This window comes from Besnoitia besnoiti, chromosome III, assembly GCF_002563875.1.
Source record: "Besnoitia besnoiti strain Bb-Ger1 chromosome III, whole genome shotgun sequence".
NCBI lineage: Eukaryota > Apicomplexa > Conoidasida > Eucoccidiorida > Sarcocystidae > Besnoitia > Besnoitia besnoiti.
The window spans coordinates 2,225,582-2,245,341 of record NC_042358.1 but is presented as its reverse complement, the minus strand read 5'-3'; the positions used below and the strand labels follow the sequence as shown (position 1 = coordinate 2,245,341).

Sequence of the window (19,760 nt, the reverse complement as noted above, 5' to 3'; positions counted from 1 at the left end):
CGACGCCTCGGCGAAGCTCACGATTGAATAGTGTCCCGGCTTTGTGGAAGGCAGAGAAACCTGAGGGGGGCTAGTTCGACACACTCGCGCAGCCCACATCCATTTTCTGTGCGCTACTTGCTTGCAGCACCTATTTGACGGATCTCAGATGGTAGAAGGGACGCAAGAGGGGACAGAAAATGCTGCAATGGGGGTTCCGTTCGCTCCCGTGTCCACCGTTTGACTGTCTGGCTGCCCCTGAGGGCGATGCACGCAGAGCCACGGAGAATAAGAGTATGTTTCTTTGACACATTCAGTTGTCTCGAGCCGGTTGGCGCCACAGGCGGCCCTTCCCACTGTTCTAGGCTCAAAGTAGCAGGCAGGCGACGCTTCCTCTCTAAACGCACACATATTTTTTCTTCCGCGCCGCCGTCTCGATCCTCTGAAGTCCCACCGGCGTACGATGGAACGGCCCGAGGCGCGCCGTTCCAAAGAGTCCAGGCCTGGAACGCCCCCGCTCTCCGATGGTCCTCCTCCGTCATCCGCATGTCATTCTCGGCCTTCTTCATCGGCTGGAGGCGTGAAAGCCTCATGCGCTGGCGAGTCTCCAACTGCCGGCGCGTGGGACGGGGCTGTCTCTGAATTCTCCGCAATCTCCACGTCGCCTGCTGCCTCGGCTGGCCCGAACTGGGAGCCAGCGGCGACGAGCGGCGCCACCTCTCCGACCCTGCCGTCTGTATCGTCCGTTTCTTCTGCAACGAGCCCCAATGGAGGCGACGCGTCGCCGCAGCCGGAGGCCTCTGGGGGAGAGGCGGAGAGCCCACCAGGAACTGCGGGCTCGAATGCGCGACGTCGGTCCTCGAGCTCTCCCTCTCTGCGGCCATCGCCGGAGGCGCACCATCCTGGCGGGCGGAAGAGGGCGAGGAGCCCGGTGAGTGCCGCGCTTTCTTCCGTGTCGTCTTCGGCGGCATCGGGAGGGGGGGGCGGGTCTCACCATCCCGTGCAGCAGCGCGAGCTCGTTCTGATGCAGCGGATGACTCAGGACCAGTTTCAACAGCGTCTTGCGGACCTGGGGTGGTACCGGCAGACGCTGCAGGTGATCAACTTCCGCAACGCAGTCTTCCCCTCGACGTACTCCGTCGCGCTCTTTCTGTCCGCTGCAGCGGCCGCCCCGCAGCTGATCAAAGTTCTCATGTACTACTTTGACAGCTTGCCGCCCGCGCAGTACCGCGTCTTCTGCTACGGCCTGGCGCGCTGCCAACACATTCGGCACCTCGACGCGAACGCGACCGGCACGGCTGGTTTGCCCGCCTGGCGAACGCGTCTGCTTCTGCGAAAGCTCGAAGCCTTTCCCGACATTCGGCACGTCACTCTGTCTGGAAACGAGTTGGAATCCTTTCGGGGGGCGCGCAGGCGACGCAAACTCGGCGCCAGGACCGGCGGCGACGCCACACCGCCGCGGCCCTCGAGTGACTCGGATGACCTGGACGACGAGGAACGACAGGAAGAGGCCGAAGAATGGGGGCGAGATGCGGACTATATTTTCGATGTCGAAGCAGAAGACGCCGACGCGAAAAAACGGAGGGAAAAGAGAGACTCAGCGGCCGCGCGCGCGAGCGACGCGGCGTTAGTCCCTGGTGCGCCTGCGCAGAACGGGGTCACAGAGAAGAAACCCAGCAACCATCCGCCTGGCGGGGCGCCGGCAGCGCCAGCAGAGCACACGGCCCCAGGGCAGGAAAGCGAAGCGGAAAAAGTGGATGCCGCGCGGTCCGCGGACGTCGAGGAAGATCTGGAAACGACTGCCAAACAGCTTCTCGCTCAAGTTCTCGCGGATGTCCGCTCCGGCCGAAGGGCGGCTCGACGCAGGAGATACTTCCCCGGCGCGGGGCAGAAGGAACACTGCCCAAGCCCCGTGCGCTCGGACGAGAAGGAGAAGCGGTCTCTGTCGCCGGCGCCTAGCTGTGTGTTCGAAAACGAAGCGCGGGAGACGCGCGCCGTGCACAACCTTCGAGAGCTGATGGTTCGTGGCGTCGTCTGCTTGCAGATCAAGGAGTGCGCCCTGGCTCAGCAGTCGCAGCTCTCGCTCTGGGTTCTCAACTCCTGTCACCTGCTGCGCCTTCGGCAGCTCGACATGGGCAAAGCCGACCGTTCCCTCGCCCTCGTGATGCCCGAAGAAAGAGATCCTTCCACCAACGACGAAGTGAGAACGACCGTAGCGACGACGCTGCAGACGGCGGGCGGACGGGAGTCAAGGCGCATTCAGAGACCTACCCCTTCTTGCGTGGAATGCCTGAGCGTTCGACGCGAGGAGTCGGTGGCGGCCGCATAACTGTGGAGCTGCAGCAGAGGCAGAGCACGGTGCTCTATGCTTCCTGCTAGAATACACGCCACATATCACATATATGTATACTGTGATCAGCACGTTTGCATATCTCAGGTCGCGATATCTCAGACTCCGTTTTGCACCGGTTTGCGCAGAGCGTCATTTTGTATCGCGGCCGCCTTTATTTTGCAGTATTGCGGCCAGGGGTTTTCCTGCCTCGCCATTTCCGGGGCGGCATCTCTGGGATCATCCGTCCGTATGTGTCTCCTTTCGGGCTGTGTTTTCAGCTGCTTCGGAGAATATGCCTCATGTCGCGCCCTCTCTGGACTCGGCGCAAGCAGTCGAGCGACATCCTCACAGCATTTCACGGTTAGTGATTAGCCTTTATGCCCCTTCCGAGTCTTTACGTCTCTCGTGGTAGCCGCGCGTGCGTTCCTGTGTGCCTCACGGATGTATTCGTTCTGCCTCTCCTGTCAAGAGACAGGAGGGCATGACATCTTCCCTATTGATCGAGAAAACGAATGTCGCGGTGGCCGTTTCCTTTCATCGTGCATCTTTTCTCCCAACACCGCGTTATGTCTCTGCCCTCTGAGTATCTCTGTGGCATAGCGTGGGGTTGTCCGCGTCAGGGCACCGGTTGCCTGTAGCTTCTCTTCGCGTATCACGTTCCCCCGGCTGTTCGGCCGCGGAGCCCTAGAGCTTGCAACGCGACGGCAGCAGGCGCATCCAACAGCGTCTCGTGTTTTTGCGCAAAGTGCGTCTGCGGGCGATGCATCCGCGCAGCAGCTGGCGCCGCTGACGCTCGCATACTAAGTCGGATCCACGCATCGTGTGCTCCTCAGTTCTCCGGCACGCTTCGCCGTTTGCGCAACTCTGTGCGGCGCTTGTTTTCAGCGATCGACGATTGGCGGGAGCCGATGCTGCCCTACTTCTGGCTGTATGCGTTGTTGGACTGCATGCTGCTCTACGCGCATAATCACCCGCCGGCATCGCTGCCTTCTCCTTCGCATGCCGCGTCTACGAAGCCGGGGGAGATTCCCCCGTCCTCTGGAGGCGTAATGCCTCATTCGCCCTTCCCAGGCGCAGCCTATGCGTCTCTCTTGAAGCATCGGCGCCTCATGCGACAGCCGCGTGAGTGTCTGGTTTCTGGGTTTGTCCGTTTCCTCTTTGGGGTCTTCTCTTCTCCTGCGGCAGTCAAATTCGCAGTTGGCTCCCCAGAAGAGAGTTAGATGGGAAGCAGGGCAGAGAGTCTACGTTCAGCAGGGCTGGGCAGGTTGCGCAGATAAAAACGAGGGGAGGGAAACAACCCTTTTCGTTATGAAGGGCGCGGGATGTGCCTCCTCTCGTATTGCAGCGCCGGAGACGCACGACGGGCACGAATTCTGTTGCGAGGTCTCAAAGGGGGAGGCACCCTCCCTATCTCTCTTTGCTGCTGGGCTTGCGTCTACTGCCTCTCATGTGTCTCGTTTCCAGCTCACGTCTTTTTCCAGGCATGTGCGTCTTTCTTCTTGCTTTCCCGGCTCTCGCGCTCTCCTTTCTTCGATCGCTAAATTCCGCCCATTCCTGTTCCGCTACTTTTCTTTTCCTCAGTGGTACGCGTCTGGTTCCCGCCTCAAGATCCCCAACAGGCCGTCGGCTTGGCGCTAAGGCTTCCGCCCGGATGTGCGGGTTTCTGGTGAGGCTTTGCGTCGATTTAGTTTCTTGTGGCTGCTGTTGGCCTTCAAATACTTGCTTTAATTGCATATCTATGTCTCCATATACCGTCATCCTGTCCGCGTTTTGAACAGGAAGCAGCGTTGCCAAATGCAGCGCGTTGTCAGAAAGTGCTGCGCATATATATATATATATATATATATAAGGATAGATACATAGATATATACACATCAGCTTTTTGATAGCCGTTGTCGTTGCTTCACAGTGCTCTTCGCCTGGATTTCGTTCTGATTCCGTTCGGCGTGCTGGTTGTCTTTTCTCGCTTTGGGTGGAATGCCCTCGTTCCCTGTCTCCCACGGGCGTGATATTGCTTTGAGTGCTGGTGCTCCCTGCCATTTCCTGTGTGTTCGCTTGCTGCCATCGCCACGCATCTCCGTGTCTCCTTTTTTCGTGTTTGTGCGTACAGTTACGCGTTGCTTATGGGCCGCGTGGGGGACAGGTGCTTGGTTCGCTGGCTAGCGCGTCGTCAGTTCAGCGAGCACTTGGAGCAAGACATACGGGCTTGTAAACAAAGCTTTGCCGTGTCGTCTTCGGAGGGCGCGACCCCCGATTCCTCGTCTGTGCATCCACAGCGTCTCTCTTGTCCTTCGTCTGCATCGCCGGTCTCTTCGTACGTTGCGGAGATTCTTGCTCGGTTCAAAAAGCTGAATCCCTTTCCGCCGCTCTGTCCGCTCTGCCTGCCGACTGCGGCTGCGCCTGCCGATGGGTCGACAGCCTTGGGCGCGGCGGCCTTTGGAGCCCACTCGCAGGCCTCCAGGAGCCGCGCGTCGTCGCGGCTGGCGGCGGTGGCGGCGGCCGCAGCTGTCGCGGCGCACGGGGCGGCGGCGTCGTCGCCCTTCTACACGACCGGTCTCGATTGCCCGCAGATGCGGCAGAAACGAGAGCTCGAGTTGTTTTTCGGAAAGTTTGACGCAGTGGTGCATGTCTCGAGAGTGGAGCCGGCCGCCTTCGCCTGGGACTGGAGGCTCAGTCGAGAGCAGGAAGAAGGCGAGGGCGGCGTCCACAGGGAGCGAGAGGCCGACGGGGAATTCGACCCAAGTTCCGCGTGCACGGAGGGCGCAGAAAAACCCGAAACGGAGGACTGTGGCGCCTCGGTCGGCGAGGGCGAGACAGAGAAGGGCAGGCTACTACACGGCCCGAAGAGCAGTCTCCCCGCCCACGTGAAGAGGGAACCGAGCGCAGGACGAGACGGAGAAAGAAGGACAGACGACAAACGCGGGATTTCGAGCATGGGCGGCGAAGAAGGCATCGGCGTCGGGTCCTGGGTAGAAGTGGATCTAGGAGGCGAAGAAGATGCGGGGAAACAGTTTGTGACAGCCATCGGCATTATCTGCCAAGTAAGCCTCCAGTTTCGCGTTTGCTGGAGCAAGCGACGGGTTGGAGAACCAAAGCAGCGGCGCGCTGCCCTTGTACTGGCTTAAACTCATGGTCATTTAGTGGAAAATAGTTGTAGATGGCTTTCCAGGACAGGAGAGATGAGTTTCAGTGATCCAGGATGCCGAGTAGTCCTTAGCGTTTGGCTTATTCCGTGTGTGGGGCTGTCTTCTGTTTGCCTTGTCTTCCTCAGGTCGATCAAGCCCCTGCGGGGGCGCCCCCCGCTACCCTCCCGTCATGGCAAGACCCGGGTTGTGCGTTCAATCCTCGCTTCGGCCTCGCTGTGCAGGAGTCGCGGTCGCCGAGTGCGCCGCGGCCAGGTGCGCTGGCTGCAGCCCAGCGCAACCTGCTTTTTTCCGCTCGCTTCCGCGTCAACTTGCTGCACACGAAACCGACAGCGCCCTCCTCGGCGTCTTCGCATGGGGTCAAGAGTTCTTCGGCTCGCGGAAACGCCCCGTCGACGGGGGGGAAGAATGTCGCGCCCCCTGGAGGCAGTGCAAAAGGCTCTGACGCGGGGCGGGTCGTCAGCGTCCCCTTCAGCCGCGTCCGCCCCTTGCAGGTCCTCTTGCCTCCCAAAGAAACTTGGAGTCTGGCGGCTGTACGCTCGCAGGCTGCGAAAATAAAAGAGGACGCAGAACGACGCGGCGTAGAGAAGAGATACTGGGGTTTTGGAGGCCCCCTGGGGTCTTGTGTCCTACTCCCCAAAGAGTGGGGAATCGACGCCGCCGAGAGCGATTTCGGTAGGTCACAGGTCCACACGCCTGCGGGCGGTGTGCGCCCACGCCCGACCCGACAGAGAGTGGCGTGTGCGCATTCAGATTAAAATCTCCACTAGCCAATGCTCCCACGCCCCAGCTGCTGCTTTCTTTGTTGTCTACGCCTATCGTGTTTGCATGTATGATCGTTCTGCGGCCATCGACTGACCAGCTACGCATGAAATGAGAGGCTCTACGCCGGTTCGTGACGCGCGTTGTTGCTTTCCTTCTTTCCGCAGGCGCGCCGCGGGCGTTTCCCAGCGCTCTGAGTCGCCCTTTGGCGTCTGCCCCTCCGGCGCCCCCGGCTGCGTCTGCGCCCTCAGTCTTTCACTCCCGAGTTCTTCAATTTTTCGAGCCCGAGCAGGTGGAGTTCATGCAGAAGAACATGCACCACCCTCGCCAGTTGATTGCTCACTTTGGTTTCAGCTCGCCGTCCCCGCCAGTGTCGGGTTCGCCTTCGGTCATGGGCAGACGTAGGTCCTACGGGGGTAACGCGAGTCTCCGGGGCGGAAGCTGTACTGGCAGCAGTGCGATATCTGTCGCGTCATCGGTCTCTCGCGCTTCGTCAGAGGCCTCCCGCGAGGCGTCTCCTCGTCTGGAGCCCTCCGGCGCTGACCGAGGCTTGGGTTTCGACGCGTCCGACGGTGCTGCGGAGGGCGAGGAGAGAGGGGCTGCGGGTCCCTCTGGTGCGCCGGCGGGGGCGGCGGCCGCGCCGGCGAGTCGGGACGGTGGAGGATTCCTTCCTCAGGCGGCAGAAGAGAAGAAGGTTCTCAGTGTGCCGGTGGGGGGCAGAGGCCACCTCGGGAGTCCGGGCTGCGCAGGCTGGAGTGCGCCTCTCAAACACGGTGGACAAGGTGCGCCACCGGGGTTCAATCGGTTGGCGTACGCACATGTCCTGCTACCCCCTCCAGCCCCCCCGAGAGGCTTTTTCTCGCTTCTTTCAGGAAGCGGTGGCGGAAGCCAGAGTCAGAGTTCTTCCGCCAAGGGGGTGAAGCAGGAAGGAGGCAACAGCAAAGGCGGCGCCGTGGAGAAGAGTTCGGGAGAAGGCGCGGGTGACTTGAAACCGCCCCACGGGCGGTCCGCTCCGAGCGTGGACTCGTCTTTGTCGCCTCGAGGTGGCTCCCGATGTCCCTCTCCCGGCGACGCAGGCTCAGCGGGCCGCTGCTCGTCCTCGACTTCCCGTCGTTCCTCGACGCCCCAGCATGTGGATTTTTTTGGCCCGGAGAGCGGGGCTCGGCACGACTCGCCGTTCCCAGTCTCCGACGGCTCCGTAGTGGGGGCGTCCCCCCGCGAGTGGGGGTCGGCGAGGGCCCACTCGCCGCCGGCGGGAACGTCCTCGACAAGCCACAAGAAGCGGGCTCCGGGGTCCGCTCAGGAATCCGGAGCTGCGGCAGCTGCGCGCGTAGGGGCAGCCAGAGGCGCCGGTGCCGTCTCAAAAGACGCAAAGGGGGGAGGCGCGGCCTTTGCAAAGGGCGCGGCTGCGTCGGCGCACGCCAATGGGGCGCCACACAGCAAGCGCGCGCGAGTGACGTACTCACCCACGATCTCTGGAAAGACTCGATCTGTCGGGAGCGACAAATCCGTGTCTCCGCCTCCATTCCGACTCGACAGAGAGCGATCTCCCTCCCCTGTGCGGGGGGGGCCAGGCTCCGGCCGACTCCGCCAACAGAGAGCGTATCAGTGCACAGGTGCGTCTGACCAGGCGGGCATGCAAAGAGACGGGTTCTCAGCAGGGGCGAACGCCTCTATAGCGTCCTCATCCTCGGCGTACGGATCCGTGTGTCTCAAGTCCCTTTCACGTTATGGGGATAAAGCCGGTCCCAGTCTCGCGGGGTATGCTGAGAGCTGTGGGGGGGGGGGAGAGAGAGAGGGATTGCCGGCGCGAAGGCGGGCGAGAAGTCCGCAAAGGGAGGGAGAAGAGATCGCGAAATGAAGACAGAGAGGCCACCGTCTCCTCCGGGTATGCGGCCTCGGCCGGCAGATGGGCAAGGCTCCAACCTCGTCGTCTGTGTCGAGATTTTTGATGACGACGACGACGAAGAGGCGAGAACAAAGGGGTCTGCTGCTGCAGGAAGAGGTGAGAAGAAAGCAAAGAAGGACGAGGATGACGCGAGCCACCTGACGCTGGGAGAAGGCGGCAGGTGCGGCGCCGATACCGCGGCTTCTCGCTATGTAGCCACGAGGACGCTGGCGCGAGGCCCCCTGGCTGCGGGACGCTACGCCGAGGGAGACGGCGAGTTCCACGCGTGGAGGAACGGCACACTTCGGCGGCGGAGGCGAACGGAGGCGGAGCGAGCAGAGAGGAGACGGCGGCAAGAAATGGAAGAGCAGAGCTACCAAAAAACTCGCGAAAGTGAATGGCTGTGGGGTCTGTCGCTCCCATGTCCGGCCCTCTCTCCAAGCGACGAGGGTGCTGCTGCAGAGGCCCCCGCGTGTGACGTTTCTCTCTGCGAAGGAGGAGACGGTCGCAGAGAGTCCCCTACTGACGAGCAAGACAGGTCATGTCTTTCGCCCCATCCGCGTTTGCCTTTGGCTCCGTCCACTGTCCGGTCCCTGCACGCAGAATCATGGTCACTTTCAGAGTCATCCAAGTCTCCTTCGTCCGTTTCCTCTCGTCCCTCCTCTCCCTCTTCTTCGCCCTCACTGACGGCCTGTTGCGCGGCTGGGCCCGCGCCTTTCACACTGCACCTGTCGCGCGGAATAGATGGACTGCGGGGCGACTGCGCGGCGGAAGCTCCGCCGAATCCTCTATTGCCCCCAGCTCGGCAGCCTCTCGAAGCGAGTGAGTGGCAGCTTATTAAGACTGCCTTGCATATTCTACGCGGTCGGGGTGTCTGCGGCCTGATATGTGAACCAGGCGGGAGTCTCCTGTCTGCTGGTTCTGCAAAGGAGGCGGCGACAGAGCGACAGCGGTACATATGCCTGCCTCTCTCCGCGGACTTGTGGCAAACCGGCGGGTATCAAGGGGAGAATCCGTTTGTCAGCTCTCTTGCAGGGGCCGAAGCGGGCTCCCGAGAGCCTGGGGGGAGCGATCTGCTGTGGGGCACGGCGACCCACCTGCGGAAAGGGCGAGAGGGGTCGTGCCTCGCGGGGGGAGATGCCGCACAGCCGGGAAAGAGGCACGTTCTCCACGATGACTGCAGCGGGGACCGAAGACCAAGAAAGCGCTTCTGGAGACTGAACGAAGAAGCGCTCGACCAGCTGAGGTGCTTCCTCGAGTTCCGCGTCAGCCGCCGGCGGTCCCGAATGCTCCAAGATGAGCACTTCCTCACCTGTCCAGCCGCGCTGGAGCGCCGCGCTTCGCCCTTCCCGCCCACGAGGGGACGGGAGCGCTCGCCTGTGAGTGTCCAGGACACGGTCTTAGGTGCGGGGGGACGGTCTCATGGGCACGGGTTAACGCGAGATCTGGCAGGGGCGCCAGACGAAGCGGCAGCCGGTCTTCCCCCCGAAGTTCGTGCTGCGATCGTACACCTCCGGAGCAAGACGGCACTTCATACCTGGCCGTCAGCCGGTCTCTCGACTCGCGCGAACGTGTCGACCGAGAGCCTGCCGCGTGCATGTGCTTGGATCAGTGCGCGGTGTGTCAGCCAGGTGCCGCCTTCGGGCGCCCCGACTCCACAGACCTGCTCGGACCGCTGCTCGCGTGCGTGCCCCCGCGCCCGCCTGCGCCGCCCCGCAGAGAAAGGAGCAAAGCCGACCGATTCGCGGGTCGGCGCGCCCCGCCACCCGAGTCTGCGCCGGCTCGCGCCGCCGTGCTGCGCAGCTGCAGGATGGCAGCCGAGGCCTTAGCGGCAGGCGGCGTGGAGGGTCCCCCGCCGGCGGGGGCAGGGGGTGGCGACGCAGCAGCTGCGGGACGCTGGGAGTGCGGGTCAGCGGGCGCGGGTGTGCCTCGAGAAGGCTCCTCGGGCAGGACAGAGGGGGGCTTTTCGGCGGGTCACGTCGGAGCCGGAAAGAAGAGAAGCAGAGGGAAAGCAAGCGCGGGGGCAGCGCACAGTCACGTCTGGTCCTGGAACTGGGAAGCCGTGGGCGGTGACTATGGCCTTGACAACCGTGGCATCTATCGACGGTATGCGGAGGCGATACTTGATCAGCAGGCACGGCGGCGCAAGCGCCGCTTAGAGTCCGATGGACAGGTGGGATGCTTCGGCTGGAGAAGAGACTACGTTATGCGGTTGTTAAAAAAGGCAAGCAGCAGAAGCCCACAGGGGGACGACTGCGAGGACGAGCGAATGGGGGACGACGACGGGAGTCGTGGCCTGGCTCACCGACGAGATGGCATTGAGAATCTCGGCGAGTCCATTGAAGACCGGTTCTACCGCGCTCTGAATCGATTCGTAGACCCGGGAGCTCTGTGGGGACTTGGCGCTGCCCATGCGGGGAGCGCGCCAGACGCCTCTTCCAGTCGAGGGGGCGCCGAATCCATTGCCGGTAATTTCTCGAGTGGGAACGGGGTGAAGCGTCCCGTGAGCAGCACGGGGCGCAGGTCTGTGTTTTCGGGGGACGAATGTAGCGAAATCGACACAGAGGAAGACGAGGAGGATCCAACCGTCCAGCGAAGACTCCGGAGAGAACGGAGAGCCGCAGCAAACGAAGCAGCGGCAGCAGCAGCGGCAGAGGAGGGGCCGTCGCTCGCGGGTCCGTGTGGGCACTCCGCCACGCGGCGCAGCTCTTCTCCTGCTACTAGTCAAGAGAGCTCTCGATTCCCTGCAGCTTCCTCCTCTTCAACTACAGCGGTAAAAAAACCGCTGCCAGCCAGTCGTAAACCTGGCAGACCTAGGAAAGCGTCTGCGGGGCCCGCGTCGACGGCGGGATCTTCTGCTGTGAGCTCGCCGCCGGCTGCGGCGGCCCCCGGAGTGCCTGATCCGCGGACTGTCCCCAGCAGGGATTCACACGGGCGTTTTCTGCCTGGGGGTTCGCCCGCGTCCGCCTCGCCTGTGTGTCAGCAGACCGCCGTGGCTGACCAGAAGCGGATGCCGCAGAGGCCGCCTCCTGGAGCGAGGGGAGCGCAAGTAGCGAAGCTCCCCATAGGCCAGTCTGACGCGCCATGTGGTGTTCAGGCCGCGAACCGCGAGAGCGATGTTAAAGCCGCTACAGGGCCGGAGGAGCACGCGGAGAATGTAAACCGCTCCGTCCCAGATTCCTCCGCCGGACGCGCGAGCGGGGAGCATGCCCTACGTGGAGGAACGCAGATTCTGTCACAAAGAGCATCACTAAAAGCCGATTCCGGGGACGGCCGCGAGCCTTCGCATGCGGGTGGGGTTGCTGCGGCAGCAGCACCTGAAGGCCGCACGTTAAGCGCAGCTGACCATGCTCTGTCTCGCGATTTTGAGGCCAATCCGGCTACGCGAGGGCGGGGCGAAGGCGGGGAAGGGGCTGAAGATTCGTGGGAAGGCGTGGCGGCTAAGCAGCCTGATCCTCAGGAAGAGGAAACTCCGCCGCCGTCTGAGGCAGCAAAGGTGGTCGTTTCAGGGCAGCCCAAGTCCCAGTCCGATGAGGCAGACGCGCCTGAGTTGGACGCCGCGAAACGCGTCCAGGACACAACAGACGAGCAGGAACAGGATGGTGTCTCTTCGGTCTCCCTGTCTCCAGTCATCAGCGTCGAGTCTCCTGTCGAGGGGCTGTCCACGTGCGGAGTGAGGCCCGCAGCTGCGAGTGGCAGTGCAGGCGCGCCCCATGTTTCTCAGCGTAGTGGATTGGACGGGACGGGACGAGGGAACGAGTCCGGGGAGACCCATAGCGCGTCTTCGCCGTCTGGCGCGGGTCTGCATTATGAGTCGCGGTTTCACGACGCCAGTTGCGCGACGGGCGGGGGCGCGGGGCAGGCTGACCGCGCAGGAGGCCCGGATGAAGTTCCGTCTCCGGCGGCGCAGCCGCCGCAGCGGCTGGGCGAGTGGGGCCCAGCGGCGGCGGCCGCCGGGGCCGGGACCGTGCAGGTTGTCTCTCTGGGCAGCCTTCCGCCGCAGTTCTCAGCCGTGCCCCACGGGCACCAGTTCGCGCGCTACCCAGAGCAGTTTCAGCACCACCTCGCACACCAGCAGCTGTCGCACCGGCAGTGGGTGCAGCAGCATCAGGCTGCGGCGGCGTACTACGCAGTGCATGGGTTTCAGCATCACGGACAGATTTTCGCGGCGCCCGCAGTGTATGCGGCGGGGTCCGGCGGGGGCCGCCCAGGCTGCGGGTCTGTGCAGGCGCTGCACGGTGTCGCGGGCTCGGTTTCCTCAGCGAGTTCCGCGTCGAGTTGCGCTGACGCTGGCCTGCCGGCAGGACAACTCGTAGCCCTCTCTGTGCCGGATGTTTGCGCGTCGGCGCATCCATCACCCCCCCGCGCGATCGAGCTCGGCTTCTTTCCACAGGCGAATGGCCATGTTCTGACCAGCCGACCCGGGAGCGCGCCATCAGACTCATTCGATGCAGCGGCCGCCAGAGGGGGCCCGCCCGAGGGGTGCAGGCTCGACGTCGGTCACTTCAGAGACGGAGACACGTGCGCAGTGACAGAGTGCGCGGGGGGTTCGGCTGCGCTATCCAGGGGGGGGCGGCTCAAGGCTGAAGGGGATAGCCTCGCTCAACACTGCGCGGGCACGATGGCGGTTGCCTTGGGGGGCGGGAGGGCGCCACGAAGCTCTGCCGCCGAGCAGGTGATTGACTTGACAGAAGATGACTGAGGGCTCAAAGCGTTGAGTTTCTCCGGATGGCAGACCTGGTAGGGTTGCTAGTGCGACTCTCACTGTCCGCAGAAGATTTGGTCGTGTGGCTAAAATTGTCCGCGTGACTCGGCGCACACGGAGATTGCCAGAGACAATCTCGGATGGTCGCGAGAGCGCACCATCGCGAAGGGTCTTTGTAAGTGTGCATGGAGTCTAGTGCGTGAAGATGCTTCGATGCGGAGGTTGGGAGGTGGGCGTCAATCAATCTATGCCCGTTGCCTCCGGCTGCGTGGCCCGGCGCTCATTACCTGCTAGCGTGCTCGGTAGTCTCCCGGGAGGCGCTGTCCTTCAGGTACTGGGTCTCTGTCTCAGATGGGCCGGCGCATCGCGTGAGCTAGCCAGGCTGGAAGATGCGCTGTGTACTGCTACGGAGTCCGGTGTTGCAAGCGCAGCTGTCATTTGTTCGCGCTTATGGGACTCTTATTATTATAGTTTTCACTATGCGTGCTCCGCTTTCATGCCCTCCGTCGTGAGTGAGAGTAAGCTTTTATCCAACTGCACAATCGTGGCGCGACGAGAGAGTGCGAGTGTGAGTGGAGGACTTTGATTGTTGTGGCGCAGATCCGTTGCTGGGGTCGACGAAGGGTCGAGTCCCGTGTTAAAATATTTCGTGCAAAAGAAGCCACATCCAGCAGTTCATCCTTGATCAGACTGGGAAGTTTTTGTTCGAAATCACTGTTGAACTAATCAGCTTTTTATTGTGCGCATGGCGAAGCGGGTTCCCAGGACGGTCAGCGTCGGCACATACATTTTCTGCCGTTTTCTTCAGTCAATAGCCAACTTGCATGAGCGAGCTGCTACCGTACCGGGTATTCGGTGCACTCTGAAACGTTCAGCGGGGACCACCCGCAGAAAAAACGTGAACGTGACACACTCTCCAGAATGCGCGGATCACACGTTTAGCATCGAAACCATGCGAACTGAGACATTCTCGTCAACGGAAAAACAAAAAGACGAATACTTACTACCACCGAGACGCTGTGGCCTCGACCCACTGCCGAACGATGTCCCCAAGAACCGTGGGCAGCAGCCGAACGTCCTGAACAACTGCGTAGAACGGGAACGGGAAATCCTCTAGCCAGGGGATTACGCGGATGTTTCCACTCTCGTGGAGAACTTGCTTCATGTCGTAGATACTTGTGCTTCGCTCGGCACCCCGTTTGATTTCCGGGGGCCTGCCGACCCCTGGACCAGCGCCCTCATTGTCCGCCTGGTTATCGCTCGCTGCTGGTGCGGCAGCTGGGTTATCAACGATCAACACTAGCGGAATGTAGCCTCGAGCCACGGCCAGGTTAACCCATTGCCGAGCATAACTCTTGTTGAACCGACCGTCAGTCAGAATCAAAATCATGCTAAGAGCGCCTTCGGGGCCTCCACCGGCATCCTCGCGTTCTAGCAACCCGACGGCCATCTTGAGCACATCTGCCACAGCTCGGTCATGGCTATCCTTGGCCTCCTCCATGAACGTGAAGGTCTGGGCGATGCGGGCTCCATCCGCCCCGCCGACTTCGGAGGACAGAGGCATGACCACTTCGGGCGCCTTTCCCCCGAAAGCGCATACGCCAATCTGACCGACCTACAAACGGCAATACAATCGATACGGGCCCGCAAAAAGTGCAGCTCCAACAACCGCAGCAGCAGCGAATCCCGCATGCCACCACCCCGCCGTGCTGCGCCGGGACAGATTCAGTATCCTTCACAGCTCAGCTCATGAAGCATGCTCGGAGAGGACTATTTGAATGACGCGACGACTGCCGACACAGAGCGCCTCACCAACACAGGGCTGGGAGGATTCTGGTGCAAGACGCCGGACTCAGCTCACACAGCGTCACACCACTAAGTATCGTCCTGCGCGAGCTTGCGATGCGTTCTTGAGGTTCTTCGTACACAGTGGCTTCGTACATCGGCGAATTCGCACGGCGTCCCGGCAGGAGGCGGAACCGGTTCCAAAATTTGATTGATATTTAGCCGCTAATATACAATCACCCAAGACACATTTATCTATCGCAGGTTCGGTCCCTGTTATCCAGCGCATTACTTTCCTCGCCCGCACTTCTGCTTACCTGAAGAAGGCTAAACGCCCCACACAGCGTAGCGAGAGCTTCTAATGCTTTTCGTGCGACGCCACCTTCCATCATGCTGCGGGAGTTATCGCCAGCAACAACGATGCGGTAGTTGCGCTTGGTCTTCCTCCGCCGTCGCATCCAGATTTTGTCTTGCTGGTAGTCGCTTGCGATGAACGCCAACACGCGGCGCATATGAAGCTTTTTCCCTGAGAATCATCAATTTCAAACAGCGAGACGGGATCGTTTCCATACATAGGCTGGCGCACGCCCGTATTATATGCAAATCCGGTTAGCGTTCAGTCTTTCACATAGCATCGGCGTCACTTGGGATCGCGTCCAAGCACCTCAGCGAGTCTTTCGTGCGCTTGCATTCGGACAGAAAGCACGACCCGAACAGAAAGGGAGTCGCCACGCAGTGCAGTCCCTTCCGAGTTTCAAGCGGACATCCGCTGTTTCCCGATGCATGGCGCTCGCCTCGTTTCGAGTCGCTGCGCGAGACACGGCGACCTGCTTGGACAGAGCCATCCCCGAAAGCTCCCACGGCAACTTGGCGCAAAAGCTCCTATCTAGACCTCTTGACTGAAATGTCATCAAGCCCTTACCCGATCGGTAGCCGGCCTCCCAGCCTCCCGCTTTCGTCGGCTCCAACGCCAGTCGCAGAGCCTCGCAGAGGGCGGCAGCTGCCGGCGCACTCGCGGTCTTGTGCAGCTGCCACAATTCTGAGTGCACAAGCAAACAGAAGGCGGGCGCACTCGTTGGGACACCCAGCTGCGTTGCGAAGATTCTACACCATTTCCAGGCGGTTTGCTATAAAACGGCTCAGGGCGCAACTGTCGCTAGCGGCAGGCGGCAACCGCGCCGTCTTTCGGGTCTGCGATCTACTATCTTCCCTCGCGGAAAAAGCTTTCCCTATTTGGCGGGGCTGCCTTTCGGGAGCGATTTCTATTCCGCCATCAAGCGCTGCCGCCGGCGTTCCCTTTTTGCACAATACCGTGCTGGGCTCTACAGACCACACGCAAGTCATCGGATGTTGACGTGAGTTGTGAAGGATTCCGGCTGCTCTGCCGCTCACCTCGCGCCTCGTCATCATTCAGTCTTCTTGGTACGCCGTCCATAAATGCATCTGTCGTTTCATCGGCGTTCTCAGGCCCGTCCTCTTCATGTTCTCCTTCAAACTGGGTGTTCTCCGCCTGCTCTCGAGGATTCGTGGTGGCTTGCGTTTGCATGCCCCCGGATTCACCCTCCTCCTCGCCTCCGGGACGGAGATGTTCAAGTGGATTAGGCGGTGCGTCATCCATACGTTCCTCTTTTCCGCGCTCTTCAACGGACTTGCTTTTATCGTCCCCTGCTGTTTCTTTTTCCTCGTCGTCTGGCGGCTCCGCGTCGGGAGCAACGCGCGCAGACGACCGGTGCACCTTCGAGGCCTGGTCCTCGCTGTGCTGCACTGACTCTGAAGCAGCAGAGAGAAAGGCACACAGTCGCGCACGCCACAAAGCGTTAGGCTGCTGGCGACCTCCGCTTGTCGGAGTCCTGTACGCCGACACACTGGGCATACCTAATGGCCGCACTCGCCGCCAGCCGCTGGAGACACTGCAGGCGCACGTTTGGGCCTCTGCAAGTTTTCGGAGTTCTCTCGACCCGGGTCGGCGGCAAGTTGACAGCACACATTTGCTGGACGACGTCGGATGGGAAAACCGCACCTATTTGGGCAGATCGCAGCACCACTACCAGCGAAGTTTTCGAGCTCTCTAGCTGAGCGTGTTTTTCAGCAACAAATGTCCTCCTGCACGTACCTTCTCCTGGCGAGGCACCATCCTCCTCCTCCTCGGCTTCGTCACCCGCCGCACCTTGATTCTGCGGATCTCTGGACACATTGCACAGAGGAGAAACACCAGGCGCGCTCTGCCGTCCCACCCGCCGATGGCAAACCCTTGTGGAGGCGAGACAGCGTGTAACTCTGTTTTGCATTCCCTCGCCCACGCCGATGCTCGTCTTCCCCCCCCCCCACCCGTGCGTCGTCTCGTGGGTTCCTATCAAAGGTCTCGTACCGGCGTGTTTGCTTGGTGACGCTGTCTTCCAAACGGGTGCTCTCCGCCAGGCCTTCCACCTCTCCCTGGTCGTCCTTCTCGCAGAGGGCCCCCTGCTCAGCGCTCGTAGGCTCCTGGGATCCATCCTGGTTCTCTTGTCCGGCGCGCTTCATCCCTTCGTCTTCTTTCTCCTCCTCCTCCAGGAAAGGGTCGCTTCGTGCGCTGTCTTGCTCCACGAGGCGCACGCGTTCTAGCCATCGCCGAACTTCTTTGCTGCCGCCTTCCAGCGGGTTCGCCGGCAAAGACGGATGCTGGAGACCACCAGAGGGCGTCTGCGAGAACTCGGCATCGCGAGCCGTGCGAGCCTTGGGCACCGTCTCCTTGTCTTGGTCGAGGCCTGCGCTGACCGACGACGCCGCGTCCGCGCCGGAGGACCGGGGCCACATGGAGGCGTCCGTCTGCTGGATGGCACTGAAATCCAGGAACAACGGACAGCTCACGCGCGACACCGACAATCGTTTTAATGCTACATATGATACACAGTATCCGCTGAGGAACCCAGGTACTGAATACGGCGGAAGGAGACAGGGGACGAACCGCAGAGCGAGCGTTCCGTGACGTGGTCATCTCGCTGCTCTGCGGCCAACCGCGACTCCTCTTGCTAGCGTGGTAAGCCACGAAGAAGCCTAGGGGAGGCGCGAGAGTCTGCCGCTCAGGCGGAGGACCCACGCGGGCGGAGACGAGCGTGGAGACGCCGTCGACACTCAGGCGCAGATGGCTGGCGCTCCTAACTGTCCGGCAGTCCTCTTGAATCGTTCAGCCGCCTCACCTGTCTTGGCCTTCCACCCCGAACGGCGCCTCCAATGATGCCTGTGCTGTTTGCTGCGGGTGCTCGGATTCGTCCTCTGAAGGAGGCTCTTCGTCCGCCTCGGCATCTAGTGACGCCAACAGACCTGCGTGAGAGAATGCGCACATTCGCACATTTTGAGCCACTTCCTGCGAAAACGAATAGTCCGCCGCAGCGCCGCCGGAGGTCACGTCTCACAGACGGGACGAACATGAAGGCCCACAGGACGAGGGCACGCCCAGCATTGCCTGGCTTCTTCACACTCGGCATAAAAATAGATACTGACGGGCGCTGCAACTGCAGAAACCACTGATTTCACCGGCACAAACTTGAACGGCCTCGGAACGCGAACGGAAGCGCATATTCCGTCGCCATGTGCCTTCATCATTTGCCGGCACGCACTGCCCATGATAGCAGCGGCCTCAGCGGCTGGCAAGCTTTCCTCTTTGGCAGAAGCAGACAGCAGATGATGCACGTCAAACAATTCAAGCATCCACGCATCTGTCCCCCTGCGCGCGAGATTTCATGTGTCTTCACCCTGAGCAGCGCACGTTGGCGGTGCATCTGCATTCGCACAGTGGACGGTAAGGAGCATCGCTCACGCGAAACCCGCCTTCGGCCCTCGACACGCCGATTTAGTTCTAAGCCGACGGCATGGAGCATCAAGCGCACAGAAGGCATGTAACAATGCCGACGAAGGAATCGGCTCACATCTCAACCCGAGATACACGCGCAGGTTCAGCTCGCAACGCTTCAGACTCCTGCGCCACCAAGTCCCGACATCCTACGCTCGGACGACGAAAGCACGCGAACATCAATGAACGAGGAAGGATGTCATCAAGCAGCTACGATTCCAATGCGACCTGGTGTGGAGTGTCACACCATAAATCCACCCAAAGCTTGCTCTCACAAGACACAGTGCACAGTTGCACACGGCCTCAGCATCTCGAAAAGCAGGTATCATACTGCTTCTCGTCCCTCTCGAGTGCTTGTACTCGTCAGGTCCGCGCTCTCTTGCACGCAGAAGAATCATCTGCTAGAAGAGAGACGGATGCACTCAGCGGCCTCTTGCATTCGTCCTTGGCAGGCGAGTAGAAGCGAAAACTCGACGCACGTTTTGCCACACACGGATCAGTGTTGTCAGCGATTCTACAGAAGTGACAGCATTTTTCTCTCGAATATCCACTCATGCCTCCCCTCTCGCATCTCCGTGAAACGGACTGTGGTGCGGCAGTCAGGTTCCACGCAGGAGTCTCATTGCGCATCAGACACCAGCACTGCACTCACCTTGTCCGTGGCGCTCCTGCTCATCCTCCTCTTCATTTTCCTCTGCATTCGACGCCCGGTCTCCGTCATCTTCCGGTGCCTCCTCTCTCGTTTCGCCTTCCTCCCTGTCCTGCGCGTTTCCCTCCTGATCGGCGCGTGAAGTTGGTGCCTCCGCCTCATCCGCCGCCGCGCTCTCGTCATCCTCCCGCTCCCCACGAGTCTGCTGTTCAGCCTGCGACTCCGCTACGGGATCTTCTCCGTCGTCGCACACAAGGTCCTCATCCACCTCTAAATCATCCTTTTCGTTAGTTTCGCCTTCCTCGGTAGCCCCTCGCTGGCTTTGTTCACCTGTTTCGCGTGTGCTCTGGTCGTCTTCCTCATGCGTGCCTGACTCTTTTTCGGCTTCGTTCTGCGTGTCAGTTTCTGTTTCTTTGTCTTGAGCGTCGTTTTCCTCTTCAGCGTTCTCAGCGTCTTCGTTGCCACCTTCTTCTGGCTCGTCGCCATCAGCACCGTCCTTCTCCTCCCTCCCGTCGTCAATCTTGACCCTGTAGTCCTGGGTCTCTTCGTCGGGTTTCTCTGCGTCAGGTTCTTCATTCGCCGGAGAAGCCTCCTGCACGCGGGAACGCAGACATCACGCTGCGCTATCACCACTTTCGATACAACAAGATTGGCAACTTCATCGTCCAGAGGCTGTGTGCCGAGAGCA

The 19,760-nt window shown here is 61.2% G+C and overlaps 2 protein-coding genes across 2 annotated transcripts in view; one reads left to right on the top strand and one right to left on the bottom strand.

Moving 5' to 3' along the window:
* Positions 1-442: 442 nt before the first annotated feature.
* BESB_046190 (uncharacterized protein) lies at positions 443-12,806 on the top strand (the record flags this gene model as incomplete). Its single annotated transcript, XM_029363070.1, has 9 exons — positions 443-2,179; positions 2,590-2,671; positions 3,197-3,433; positions 3,893-3,977; positions 4,422-5,352; positions 5,583-6,129; positions 6,384-7,832; positions 8,126-9,508; positions 9,736-12,806. 9 exons carry the CDS (start codon positions 443-445, stop codon positions 12,804-12,806), a joined length of 9,522 nt encoding a protein of 3,173 aa, XP_029220436.1.
* A 1,006-nt stretch (positions 12,807-13,812) lies between these two features.
* BESB_046180 (uncharacterized protein) overlaps positions 13,813-19,760 on the bottom strand; it is a gene marked incomplete at both ends in the record, with an annotated part of 34,326 nt that continues 28,378 nt past the window's right edge. Inside the window, 8 exons of the mRNA XM_029363069.1 lie at positions 13,813-14,424; positions 14,912-15,120; positions 15,517-15,633; positions 15,987-16,364; positions 16,708-16,778; positions 16,963-17,412; positions 17,771-17,894; positions 19,076-19,661. Of these exons, the coding sequence (XP_029220435.1) occupies positions 13,813-14,424; positions 14,912-15,120; positions 15,517-15,633; positions 15,987-16,364; positions 16,708-16,778; positions 16,963-17,412; positions 17,771-17,894; positions 19,076-19,661 (2,547 nt within the window). The remainder of the gene's footprint in view (positions 14,425-14,911; positions 15,121-15,516; positions 15,634-15,986; positions 16,365-16,707; positions 16,779-16,962; positions 17,413-17,770; positions 17,895-19,075; positions 19,662-19,760) is intronic.